We start from the raw sequence: 14,041 nt of genomic DNA, 5'->3' as shown, positions 1-14,041 counted from the left end.
TTTTGTATTTTTTAGTAGAGACAAGGTTTCACCATGTTGGTCAAGCTGGTCTCAAACTTCTGACCTCGTGATCCGCCCACCTTAGCCTCCCAAAGTGCTAGGATTACAGTTGTGAGACACTGTACCCAGGAAAAAAAGTTTTAATTATTTCTATGAACTCATGGATTTTAACATATTAGATGGATTAAAGGCCCATCACATCATTACTAGGAGCATCTTTAGGTTGGCTCCTGTATCCTGTTTTTTTTTTTTGTTTTTTTTTTTTTGAGACAGAGTCTCACCCTGTCACCCAGGCTGGAGTGCAATGGCACAGTCTCAGCTCACTGCAACCTCTGTCTCCCATGTTCAAGCGATTCTTCTGTCTCAGCCTCCTGAGTAGCTGGGATTACGGGCACCTGCCACTATGCCCAGCTAATTTTTGGTATTTTTAGTAGAGATGGGGTTTCACCATGTTGGCCAGGCTGGTCTTGAACTCGTGACCTCAGATGATCCACCCACCTAAGCCTCCCAAAGTGCTGGGATTACATGTGTGAGCCACCTCGCCCGGACTTGGTTTCTTTTAGTAGAAGATGGTATTTAAAGATCATTGGTCCAGATACCACTGGTGCTCATTACTCCTGGGATATCATTGCTTCTAGGCCTTTCAGTGAACAGAGCTCGGAAATACGTATTTTTTAGCAAGAGAAAAATAAATCATGAGTTCATAGTCGTATTTCCGACTTACGTTTAAGATTATAGGGTTGTTACTTAATTTATTTGATTTTTATACCTATATCCTTTTTTTTCTGTTATGCTGAATCTTTATTCCTAAAAATATTGACAGAAACATTTATTTGTTTGATTCCACAATATATTTCATAATTTTAAAATAATAAAACTAGGCCAGGTGTAGTGGCTTATACCTGTAATCCCAGCACTTTGGGAGGCCAAAGCAGTTTGATCGCGAGGTCAGTAGTTTGAGACCGTCTTGGCCAACATGGTGAAACCCCGTCCCTACTAAAAATATAAAACTTAGCTGGGTGTGGTGGCACGTGCCTGTAATCCCAGCTATTTGAGAGGCTGAGGCAGGAGAATCGCTTGAACCCAGGAAGCGGTGGTTGCACTGAGCGGAGATCACGCCACTGCACTCCAGCCTGGAGACAGCAAGACTTTGTCTCAAAATATAGTAGTAGTAATAATAATGATAATAAAACCAACAATATTGTTAACAAATAAGACTACTGGAATGTAGCTTAAGATATTTGTTTCTTTTGTCCTTAGGCTGTATCCCACTAGGAATATGTAGTAAAAAATGTCATGTTTAAGTAATTTGCAAGAATTATTCTTTGTGCAATATACAGTTGATTCAGTTAGTATATTTGTTTGCTTTCTTTTTTTTAATCTTGAGACAGGTTCTCTGTCACCAAGGCTAGAGTTTAGTGGCATAATAATAGCTCATTGCAGCCTCAAACTCCTGGGTTCAAATGATCCTCTGGCCTCAGCCTCCTAAGTAGCTGGGACCACAGGTGTGCACCACCATGCCCAGCTAATTTTTTGAAAAAAATGTATGGGAGTGTCTCACTATGTTGCCCAGGCTGGTCTTGAACTCCTGTTCTCATGCAGTCCTCCCACCTTGGCCTCCCAAAGTGCTGGGATTACAGGTGTGAGCTGTAATCCTGCCTGCTTTCAATTTTTTAAGGGATTGCTGTTTTGGGGGTTTGACTTAATTTTTTTTTTTTTTAATTACTAGAGCCTTTTTGTTCCCTTATTTATTTCAGAATCAGATGCGGAGGCTACCCAGGAATTGGCAGCAGGACGGAGAAGGACAGTAGGGATATTGGATATGGGAGGAGCCTCTCTCCAAATTGCTTATGAAGTTCCTACCTCAACCTCTGCCCTTCCTGCAAATCAGGTATTTTACCTTTTAGGGAAATAATAGCTAGGAATGCTAGTATTTGAGAAGGAAGGACACTGTCTTTGGACTTAGAGCAACTTGCCTGGCTCTAAATATTTGTTCAGATACTTGCTAGTTATCTTGAGTAGGTTACCTCTCTGAGTCTCAGCTTCCTTGCATGAAAAAGAGATAATAGTATCTACTTCATAAAGTTGTGAGGATGAAATAATACCATGTTTGTAAAGCATTTAGCAAACTGCCCAGCATACAATAAGTGTTTGATACATTTTAACAGTTACAATTATACTAGGTATCTCCTGCCATTGCCTAAGGATAAACATAATAATGCATTTAAATTCTGGAGCACAATATTTGATACATATTTATTGTTCAATAAATGTGATTCTTTCCCCTTACTGATGATTCCATTCTAGGGCTTCTAATAATCTTTACCTCACTAGAATGTAAAGAATGTATTTTGAGGAAGAAGTTTCATCCTAGATAGACACTTTTTGTACACCTACTATGTACACCTATTATGTACACCTATTATGTGCAAGGAATAGAGAATATTATGTAAAGGAATAAACATGTTAGTTACACTGTCCCTAAAAAGTTATAATTTATGTGTCAGTGGAGACAGCTTGTGATATCAGGCAGACCGTAGCGGTGCTCAACTTGATCTAAACCAGGGCTTCTCATCCTTGGCACTATTGACATTTTGGGTCAGATAATTCTTTGTTGTCAGGGGTTATTCCATGTATCATATGATATCTCTTGTCTCTACCAGATGTCAGTAACAACCCTCCCCCTTCCAGTTGTGACAATAAAAAGTGTCTCCAGACATTGCCAGATGTGTGAGGCAGGGTGGAAATTGCCCATAATTGAGACCATCTGTTTTAAATAGTGCTTGGGCAGTGTGGGGACTGGCAGAGCCAACTCAGTTTGCAAAGTTGAATGGGAGCCATTGTGGCTTCATGGAAGGTAAAGTATTTACCTGGGCCTTGGATAAGAGTAGGCTTTTGCACAGTGGAGGCTGAGGGAATGCCACCTGTATGGAGGGAACACAAAGGCACAGAAAAAGCAGCAGAGAGGCCAGAATGCCCAGGGAATGACAAATAGCCTGTTGCAGTCCAGGATTTTCAGGTATGCTAGATAAGGCTGGGAAGATAAGATGGAGCTAAATCATGAGCAGTATTGTGTGCTATCATAGGGGGACTGGCTTTTATTTCCATAGATAGTGGAGAACTAGCAAAGGTTCTTGAGTAAGGCAGTCACATGGGCCTCAGTTTCATCATTTATAAAATAATTAAACTGTGAAGGTCCTCCCCAGCTCTGAATTTCATGATGATGTTAATTGTGTGACTTATCTGATCTGTTTTTAGTAGGGAAAGAATTTTTGTGTCAGTAGGAGAAAGAATATAATAAGTCAGGGAACCTTGAGTGAGAAGTAATAAAGGGCTAAATTAGACAAAGTAAGTGGAAATGAAAGGGAGGAGACAAATTTCAGGGGATAGTTTGGAGTGAAAAACCAATATAATTGAGCGATTGATTGTGGTAGTGTGAGTAGGGTGGGAGGATGGCCAGCAGTGCTGAGGATCTATCCTAGATAACCAGAAGAGTGAAGAATCCAGTCACTGAGAGAAGAACCACAAGGGGAGGAAAGGGCAGTGGTGGTATTAAGCAAGCAGTATTGTCCTGAGAGATCTGGATGAGAGCGTTTATCTGGTCTTCTAGTTCAGAAGTTGTAAAACTAATGACTTCAGTTTTGGGTATGTAGATATCCAAGGAACATATGTGTCAGAATATCCACAGGACTATTGGAAATGTGAGTTTAGCAATCAGCAGAGAATTTCATTCTGGGGTTGGAAATTTGGGGGACTAACTAGGTTGTGAGACTTTTTAGTCTATATATGTTAGTATGTATTCAACAGGTAAAACAAAGGCGTGGTTCTGATACTAAGAAATAGGTGACAAGTGGCACTGGGGGTTCAAGTCTTAAATGACTTCTTCATGTGTGCAGATTTAGAAAGCGACTTTGTTATGGAAAGCAACACTGGTATAGGATGCATACTTGCCAGCAACAAATTAGATTTACATAGAGCAGGCCGGGCATGGTGGCTCACGCCTATAATCCCAGCACTTTGGGAGGCCGAGGCAGGTGGATCACTCGAGGTCGGGAGTTAAGACCAGGCTGGCCAACATGGCGAAACCCCGTCTCTACTAAAAATACAAAAATTAGCCAGGTGTGGTGTCATGTGCCTATAATCCCAGCTATTCAGGAGGCTGAGGCAGGAGAATTGCTTGAATCTGAGAGGTAGAGGTTGCAGTGAACCGAGATCACATCGCTGCATTCCAGCCTGGGTGACAGAGTAAGACCCCGTCTCAAAAAAAAAAATTACATGTAGCAATATAATGGCTCTTCAGGATGAATCTTAGTGCTTGGTAAAAGTGAATGAAACTGTGAGATAATGTGGTAGCATTTTTAAAATTTTAAATAATCCTAAATGCCTAATATCTTTTTTTGTACAACTCACAAAGTTATTTACATTCACAAAGTTGTGCAACTATCACTATTGAATTCCAGAACATTTTCATCACCCCCAAAAGAAACCCTATATTCACTCCCCACTCACTTACCATTAGCAGTCACTCATCATTCTCTCTTCTCCCAACCCCTGACAACTATTAATCTACTTTCTCTCTCCAGTGGATTTGCCTATTCCGGACATTGTGTATAAATGAAATCATACAATATGTGGTGTTTTACATCTGGCTTGTTTTATTTAGCAAAATGTTTTCAAGGTTCATCCATCTCGTGGTATGAGTATTTCATTCCTTTTTATGGCTGAATAACCTTCCATTGTATGACCAACCATGCCATATTTTGTTTATCCATTTATCAGCTGATGAACATTTGAGTGGTTTCCCTTTTTGGCTATAATGCACAATACTGCTGTGAACATTCATGTACACATTTTTGTGTGCACATAAGGTTTTTTTTTTTTTTGAGATGGAGTTTCCCTCTTGTCACCCAGTCTGGAGTGCCGTGGGGTGATTTTGGCTCACCGCAACCTCTGCCTCCTAGGTTCAAGCGATTCTCCTGCCTCAGCCTCCTGAGCATCTGGGATTACAGGCACCCACCACCATGCCTAGCTAATTTTTGTATTTTTAGTAGAGATGGGGTTTTGTCATGTTGGCCAGGCTGTTCCCAAACTCCTGACCTCAAGTGATCCTCCCGCCTTGGCCTCCCAAAGTGCTGGGATTACAGGTGTAAGCCACCATGCCTGGCCCAGTTTTTGGATCTCTTGTTATATACTTTGGAGTGAAATTGCAGGGCACAATGACATTTTCACAAATTAAAAATAAATTCAAAAGAATCTTCATTTTATAACGATACATATATACAATAATTATACATAAACACATTACAATGATTGCCTATGGCAGAGAGTGGGAATGAGAATAAGTATGATGATAAAAGGGAATAAATAAAGCAAAAGAGAGCCTTTGCCATGATAAATGTAGCATAAGCTGAGGAATATAATTAATTCAGCCTCTGCCCTTGGGGTTCAAGAAAAAGATATAACACATTTTCATTGGAGGTACAATAAAGTGGAACTTTCCCAATCCCCAAACCTGTCACAAGGAACCTTAGGGCTTCTTGGATAATTTTAGAAAAGACCACAGAACTGGGTGTGATGCTTCACATCTGTAATCCTGGCACTTTGGGAGGCCGAGGTGGGCGGATCACAAAGTTGAGAGATTCAGACCATCCTAACCAACATGATGAAACCCCATCTCTACTAAAAATACAAAAATTAGCTGAGTGTGGTGGTATGTGCCTGTAGTCCTAGCTATTCAGGAGGCTGAGGCAAGAGAATTGCTTGAATCCAGGAGGCAGAGGTTGCAGTGACCTAAGATCACACCACTGCACTCCAGACTGGCAACAGAGTGAAACACTGTCTCAAAAAGAAAAGAAAAGGCCATAGAATAGATCTGATAATGATCCACAGAATTCCTTATTTATTTTTATTGAAGGATTTTTTTTCCTATTTATTAAAATAAATCCCCATTGTGGGGAATTGGAAAATACAGAAGAATACATGTGAGGAAATGATATCTGTAGTAATTCTACCTCCTATATAACTACAGATAGTGTTTTGGTCTCTAATTTTATATTTAGTTTTTAATTTAGTGTATAATTTGTACCTTTTGGTGCAGTCTTGTCATTTTGTGTCTTTGTTTAAAATAATGCCATAAGGATGAATGAATGCTTAAGGTATTTTAAAGAGCAGTCATAGAAATGAAGCCTGGTATATTAGCAATGTCATAGCTTTCTAGAAAGCAACCAAAACTAAAATTCTCTTTTTTCTCTTGGTGTCGTATTACAGGAAGAAGCTGCCAAGATCCTGCTGGCTGAGTTCAACCTGGGCTGTGATGTGCAGCACACTGAACACGTGTACAGGGTTTACGTCACAACTTTTTTGGGTTTCGGAGGCAACTTTGCCCGGCAGCGCTATGAAGACCTTGTGCTGAATGAAACTCTTAACAAAAACAGGTACATTTGACATGGAATCTGAGTTTCTGAAATACAGTGTCCACCTGCAGATATTAGAAAGAAATATTCACATCCTCCTAAGATAAGTCCTTGCTTCCTCCTCCTTTCTGACCACCCCTGCCAATGGGGTAGCATCTCTTAAAGACCTCACCTGGTCTGGGTGAGGGTACATTCTGAGCTTTATTAGGACTCATAAAGAACGGCAGCTTATTGTGATCTCTTGCTGTTTCCCATAGTCAGACCTGGCATCACAGGATAAGGGAGATGAATTAAATTGCCAATTTAAAATGTACAATATATAGTGTAGCTGCTAACAGTTCCTTCTGCATGGAAGTGTTCATGACGTGTTTGTTGAATTACAGTGCAGTTGCATCTTTTGTGGGAGTTCAGTTCTGTAGTATGTCTAAAAGATAAAAAGCATCTGTAGTTAAAATTAACTTTTAAAATGGTCTCTTGTCAAATTCAGAACAGTCCGTTTTTCCTTTAGGATTGGACAGATCACAGATTCTTTATTTGAGTACCAGATGAAGTAAAGTAGTTAAGACCATAATATACAAACAGTTGTAGGGTTTCTTCTTTCTTTTTTTTTTTTTTGAAGTATATAAAATTATTTATTTTATCATTATGCACATTAAAGGAAAGCATAAGAGAAAGCAGAGTTCTTTTCCACCACAAAATTTACACAGAATTTTGGAGTGAAAAAACAGTGTAATTGGGTGATAGATTGTGGTAGTATAGGTAGGGAAGGGAGGATGGCCAGCAGTGCTGAGAGTCTAGCCTAGATAACCAGAAGGGTGAGGAACCCAATCACTGAGAGAAGGACCACAGGGGAAAGGGCAGGGCTGATATTAAGCAAACACCAATTTACCTATGTACACTTAACCATTTAGCTAGAAACACTAGCTTGAAGAGATACTGGTATATCCCATTTGTAATAATTTATCCACAGCAATCAGTTATCTTATATTTACAGCATGTTGAAGAAAATATTGTCCCATAAGTCTTTTTTGTTTTTGTAAGTCTTAGTCTCTAGGAGTTCAAGGTGCTTTGGGAGAATCCTGGTGCCCTGGATGATTGACATATGCATTAAAATCAAGTGAAGTGTTTGTACTCTGAAAGTACTCCTTAATCTATACAAACATTGCTTGGGTTGAGGTGCTCAGATGTCTCCTGCAGCCACTGTGATGTTTGAAGAACATTTGTTGTGAAAGTTTCACACCAGTTTTGGTTTTCCTTCTTCATTAGCTGCTGTGCTTCTTTTCTATTTTCTTCTTTTGTTGTTCTGCTGCTCTTTTTTCTGTGTTTTCTTCTGCCCCCGAACTACTTCTTGCCAGACTGCATCTTCTTCTTCCCATGCATTGGTATTTTCTTGCCAAGTAGCAAAGTTACCTACTTCACGTGATTGATAAATAAAAGGCATATCTTGTGTAGTTGCCAGTCTACTAAAGAAACCTGTTTCCTGGGATGGTAAAACGATGATTCTCTCTTCTCAATAACTGTTTTCTGAGTTTTCCTTGCAGTTGGTGTCGCATCCTTCAAATACTTGGTTCCATTTGTTCTAAGGTGTTCTACTGTACTCGCCTTCAGTCTTTACAGTTGTGGGTGCATCCTCATTCGGAGAAGTCCACTCTTCAATATCTGTTTAGGAACTGATAATTAACTGCAATTGGCAAAGTTATTTGGAGCCCAACTTAATTTCTGTCCTTGGCCAGATCTTCATAGTAATCTTTTTGAGAAATGAGAATATGGTTGCTAGGCAAGTATAAACTCGAAATAACTAGAACTGTGTTATGGCCATGGTGGGAATTAAAGCTTTCTGCTCTTCTCCCTGCGTAGAGGCTCCAGGTGGCTTCCTGGAGCTGGTGCTTGCCTGTTCTGTTCCAGCACTGCTCATTCAGAGGCAGGCATGGGCTCCATCACCATTGCCAGCCATTGCATATGCGCCACTGCCATGGTCCACTCTTCAGGAATCTCTCCCCACAGCCCTTCCCACCTCACCCCCTACCATAAAGCAAACATCAGACTTACCTATGTACACTTAAACATTTAGCTAGAAATACTAGCTTGAAGAGGTATTGGTATATCCCATTTCTAATAATTTATCCACAGCAATCAATTGTCTTATATTTACAGCATGTTGAAGAAAATATTGTCCCAAAAGTCTTTTTTGTTTTTGTAAGTCTTAGTCTCTAGGAGTTCAAGGTGCTTTGGGAGAATCCTGGTGCCCTGGATGATTGACAAATGCATTAAAATCAAGTGGTGTGTTTGTACTCTGAAAGTACTCCTAAGTCTATACAAATATTGCTTGGGTTGAAGTGCTCAGATGTCTCCTGCTATGATGTTTGAAGAACATTGTTGTGAAAGCTGTATTTTTAAACATTAGAACCACTCTCTGCATGATAAGGTCCTTGCATTTTTAAGAGGTATGTGGGAATGAAGACCAGATGGAGAACAGCAGATTCACATCTCCAATTTCACTACACCCTAGGAAATGAAATACACATGTTGACTAAAAGGTAGAACAGAACTGATCACCATATTCCTCTTTTTTTCCCTAAATTTAATTTGCTTAAGTTAAATGTGTATGTGGTGAATTTCCATGGTAATACTCCACTCCATCCTCGTTTCTAGGAATATCATGAAAACCAGTAGCAAGATATTTATGAAGCACATTGTGTTTCTTAGACTAGGTTGAGTACAGGCATGAATATTTTCTTTGTTTTTGTCATTGTGGCAGATTGCTGGGTCAGAAGACAGGTCTGAGTCCCGACAATCCATTTCTGGATCCCTGCCTGCCTGTGGGACTCACAGATGTGGTGGAGAGGAACAGCCAAGTGTTGCATGTCCGAGGAAGAGGAGACTGGGTGTCTTGTGGGGCAATGCTGAGCCCCCTGCTGGCTCGCTCCAACACCAGCCAGGCCTCACTCAATGGCATCTATCAATCACCAATTGACTTCAACAACAGCGAGTTCTACGGCTTCTCTGAGTTTTTTTACTGTACAGAGGATGTGTTGCGCATTGGTGGCCGCTACCATGGGCCAACATTTGCCAAGGCTGCGCAGGTAAATTATTAATGATAAACATGGCTTATGCTGGCAGCAGCCATTTATTGAATGCCTCACTCTGTGCCAGGCGCTGTACAAAGGGCTTTGCATACAGAATCCCACTTGTTCTTTGCAGGAGCCTTCTTTGAACCCTCATTTTACAGATGAGGAAGTGGACTCACAGAACTTAAGGATCTAGCTATGCTGTACTGCCTTCTAATTATCTAAGTTTAGTTTCCATGGATGTCATATCACCCAAATTGTTACCCAGGTGTAAAATTTTTGAATTGGCTAATGGTTTTTCTTCCAGCTTTCCGATAGTCTTGTTTAATGCTTATGGCCAAGAAATGTCACCTCCAGTATTTTTCCCCTTGCTGGCTATTCTCTTTTGTAATGGGCTTTTGGAAGAGTAAAATTTCACTGTGAGCATATAGACTTAAGCATCATGTAGGCTTAAATCATTGGTTACTTGGACAGGTAAAAGTTTAGCCAGCTTTCTATCATTCTCTGCTTAATTTAGGGCCATCTCTTTGAATTGTTGTGTATCTCTCTAATCTGTCTTTTTCCTAGAGAAATTAATGGAAGAATCTGTCCTCATTTTTCTTTTTTCTTTTTTTTTTTTGAGAGAGTCTTGCTCTGTAGCCCAGGCTGGAGTGCAGTGGCAAGATCTCGGCTCACTGCAACCTCCACCTCCTGGGTTCAAGCGATTCTCCTGCCTCAGCTTCCCGAGTAGCTGGGATTACAGATGCCCGCCACGATGCCTGACTAATATTTGTATTTTTAGTAGAGACAGGGTTTCGCCATGTTGGCCAGGCTGGTCTTGAACTCCTGACCTCAGGTGATCCACCCGCTTTAGCCTCCCAAAGTGCTGAGATTACAGGTGTGAGTCACCATGCCTGGCCTATCCTCATATTTCTTATTCTTTCTTTCTTAAAATTTTCTAGAGTTCTCTTGGTGTAAGACTTCCAATTGAATAATATCTGCAGTATCTGTACTATTCTGTTCCCAAAAAGCAGTCCTTAAGAAATATTGTGGAACACCTGGTTTGTATTTACTCCTTTCTCTCCAGCCTCCAGGAAGACCTTCACGCTCCCTTTTTTCTGGAGCCAGAGCTCCCTAACTGTCCATGGTCTGAGTCTTTCTATTATCTCAGAACTTCTTCAAATTCTATTCCCTTGAATACCAAAAGGCTCAAGTTATTGCTTGCCAGCATTGCTAGTGGCTTAATGTGTTATCTTTTCCAGGTAAAAGAGATGATTTTGTTCTTTTACCTTTTTAACTTTGACTCAAACATTATCTTCCCAGAGCCACCTTCTGGGACCACTCTCTCCAAAATGACAACACTCTCCATATTACCTGTTGCCCTTTCCTGCTTTATTTTTCCCCGAGCATTTATGTCATTCAGCATAGTGTGTGTGTGGTGCAGGGGTGGGGGGTTGTCTGTCTCCTACCACTAGAATGTAAGCTTCCTTGAAGACAGGAATTTTTGTCTGTTTTATTGACTGCATGATTCCCTGGCATCTAGAACAGCACCTGGCACATAGCAGACATTCAGTAAATGTTAGCTCATTGAACAAACCAAAAGGAATGATTCTTTTTGTGAGAATTACAACACCGAGGGAGGCCAATGACAGGTTTACAACCATCCTCTTTATCTGCTCTCCCTGCTCATGTCAGTCCTATGTGGAGTAGAATGAAGCTGTCTCTTTGGCTTTTGGCATTGCTATTCCTTAGTCCTAACCTCAGCCCCTCTGAAGCCTAAGAGGCTCAGAAGCCACATCAGGCTTGCTTGGTACTAGACCGGCCCGAGGTGACAAGAATAAACCGGGGTATGGCGCAGTGTTTATGAATATGCCGTTTCTGTTTTCCTTTGTCAGCTGGTAGCCCACAAGTAACTTTAGAAATGGAACAGCTGTGACTGTGGGGAAGGTAGAGAGTTTGCCTCCAAATTCATGTTGCACTATTTTCTCTGTGGTTGATCCAGGATTACTGTGGCATGGCTTGGTCGGTACTAACTCAGAGATTCAAGAATGGCCTCTTTTCATCACATGCAGATGAGCATCGACTCAAGTAAGTCACTTTCCTTTCCTCCTTAGATGTGGCCTTAAAATCTAGATGGCAGATTATATTATTATGCAGGAGGGAGAGTGAGCAATAGTGCAGATTAGGTTTCATGTTGAGGAGGAGGCATTTGATCATTTCAGATTTGGTTTTCTGAGGAGTAGGGGCCAAAGTAGTAACCCTATTTTAGCAAAGCCAGAGGAAATCAGTGGTTACCAAAGAGAGTTCTCATCAAGTGATTTGACAACAAAAGTGATTTTTAAATTTTTAAATTTTTTTATTTTTTGAGGCAGGGTCTCATTTTGTTGCCCAGGTTGGAATGCAGTGGCACAATCTTAGCTCACTGCAACCTCCACCTCCCAGGTTCAAGTGATTCTCCTGCCTTAACCCCCCAAGTAGCTGGGACTACAGGCACGTGCTACTACGCCTGGCTAATTTTTGTATTTTTTTTGTAGAGATGGGGTTTCACCATGTTGCCAGGCTGGTCTTGAACTTCTGAGCTCAAGTGGTCTGCCTGCCTTACTCTCCCAGAGTGCTAGGATTACAGGCACGAGCCACTGTGCCTGGCCAAAAGTGATGATTATTTTTAAACTTTGTATTATAGAAAATATCAAACATAACAGAAAAGTAGAGAGAATAGCAACATAAACCCTCATGTAACTATCACACAGCTTCAACAAATAACATTTTGCCAGTTTGGTTCATTGGTCCTTTCATTTTTTTAAATGTTTTAGTTAAAAACTGTTTAACATAAACAAAACTAGAATAGTGTAATGAACTCCAGTGTACCTGTCACCCTGCTTTCCTACTATCAGTTATCGGATCCTGGCCCATCTTGTTTTTATCTGTTTTCCCACCCACAATCCCCTTCTTGCTACAACTAGGTTATTTTGAAGTAAATCCCAAACATCATATAATTACATTTGTAGATATTTCAATATGATCTCTGAAGATAACAACTCTTAAAAAAAGAAAAAGAAAAACACAGCCTCAGTATCATTATTGCCTTTGTGGTAAACACAAGATAAGTAGGCTCACTTAGAAGTAACCCACTTAGAGGTGAGGAAGGTGAAGCAGGAGGTAGGTTTTTTAATAACTGGCAGGAATACGGAATGGCTTATTGCAAAGGAAAGTATTATAATTCTTTTTTCTTTCTTAAAAATTCAATTATTTTTGTTACACAGATATCAGTGTTTTAAATCAGCTTGGATGTATCAAGTCTTACATGAAGGATTCCACTTTCCCTATGACTACCCAAACCTGCGGACAGCCCAGCTGGTGTATGACCGAGAGGTTCAGTGGACGCTGGGAGCCATTCTATATAAAACACGATTCTTACCACTCAGGTAAAGTAAGACTGACCAATCTGGAATCTTGAGCTCAGGGTATCAGTTGATGTCTCAGAACAGGTTTTGTTTTTTTTAAAAACTGGCTTAGAATAGGTCTTAAGTGACCTTCCTCCCTACCCCCTCACAAAAACAAACTCCTATTACTTCCATGTGAGCCACTATTATTGTCAGGCATACTCAAAGAAGGTTGAGCGTTACTGGTTTGGAGTTTGTTACTCAGCTTTGCTACCTCAGAAATCCAGCTTTATTTGTTTACCCAGCTTTCGGACTGAGCTCTTACTAATCACTTCCAAGATGCTGACAAGCTAAAATGTCATTCTTGGGTAACCCTGGAAAACATATCTGACTAAAGAACAGGGGTAGGATGTCTAGAGCAATCTTTTGTAATGGAGAGAGGCACTCCAGAAATTGTGTCATTGACTTTGAAGGCTTTTTTGGTGGGTCAGAATTAGAATAAAGGATGTGAGATGTTTTTAGTAGGGCTACTTTCATCAAACTCTGGTAGCCTGATGCCTTACTTTTATGTACTGTGAGATATTTGGGACAATTTTTAGGTACTCTGTACCCTGGACTGTTTCAGATAAACTCAGATGAATTTTTCATCTTTGATGTCTGTTCCTCTAAACTCAATGCTGTCAGGAGCCAAGCAGGTGATAGAAGTGAGGGAAGTGGGCTAGGTGAGGGTTGCCCACAACTGGAGAGTATACCCCAATTAATGGGCTGGTTACTGTTACGCACAAGTGCTGTCCCAGCATTGCCAGTTCTTAACAGTCCAGAAAAGTCAGAGATCCATATTTTTTTATCAAGTCTTTCAGTTTAGAGATTCACATTATAAAAGAACACTGCAGGTCAAACAAGACAAAACTAGATCTGGGATCCGGACCACTGAAGAGTGGCTTCTGTTCTAGCTAGGTGGACCATTGCACTTGGTTTTTATATCTTATCTTTATTTTTTTCAGACTATAATATAGTTGATCAGGTAACAGCTTTATTTAGATATATCCTAGATCCTAAGAAAACATAGTAACTTTATTATTATTTTTTTGAGACAGGGTCTTGCTCTGTTGCCCAGGCTGAGTGTGGTGCAGTGCCGTGTTCATAGCTCACTGCAACCTTGAACTCCTGGGCTCAAGTGACTCTCCTGCCTCAGCCT

The 14,041-nt window shown here is 40.5% G+C and overlaps 2 protein-coding genes and 1 pseudogene across 4 annotated transcripts in view; 1 reads left to right on the top strand and 2 right to left on the bottom strand.

Moving 5' to 3' along the window:
• Window positions 1-14,041, top strand: part of ENTPD7 (ectonucleoside triphosphate diphosphohydrolase 7) — a 60,800-nt gene that overhangs the window by 30,021 nt on the left and 16,738 nt on the right. For all 3 annotated transcript variants that reach the window (XM_012439441.2, XM_012439439.2, XM_012439440.2), the window contains exons 8-12: window positions 1,758-1,891; window positions 6,268-6,434; window positions 9,172-9,496; window positions 11,463-11,548; window positions 12,724-12,885. In XM_012439441.2, the coding sequence (XP_012294864.1) occupies window positions 1,758-1,891; window positions 6,268-6,434; window positions 9,172-9,496; window positions 11,463-11,548; window positions 12,724-12,885 (874 nt within the window). The remainder of the gene's footprint in view (window positions 1-1,757; window positions 1,892-6,267; window positions 6,435-9,171; window positions 9,497-11,462; window positions 11,549-12,723; window positions 12,886-14,041) is intronic.
• Window positions 4,633-14,041, bottom strand: part of LOC105708193 (heme A synthase COX15) — a 38,724-nt gene continuing 29,315 nt past the window's right edge. The window contains exon 9 of the mRNA XM_021672945.2: window positions 4,633-6,837. Within this exon, the coding sequence (XP_021528620.1) occupies window positions 6,772-6,837 (66 nt within the window). The 3' untranslated portion in view covers window positions 4,633-6,771. The remainder of the gene's footprint in view (window positions 6,838-14,041) is intronic.
• Window positions 7,395-8,232, bottom strand: LOC105708195 (receptor-binding cancer antigen expressed on SiSo cells-like; annotated as a pseudogene).

The sequence above is a fragment of the Aotus nancymaae genome, unplaced genomic scaffold, assembly GCF_030222135.1.
Source record: "Aotus nancymaae isolate 86718 unplaced genomic scaffold, 86718_ANA_hifiasm-v0.15.2.pri h1tg000010l, whole genome shotgun sequence".
Taxonomy (NCBI): Eukaryota; Metazoa; Chordata; class Mammalia; order Primates; family Aotidae; genus Aotus; species Aotus nancymaae.
This window is presented reverse-complemented; position numbering and strand designations above follow the sequence as displayed.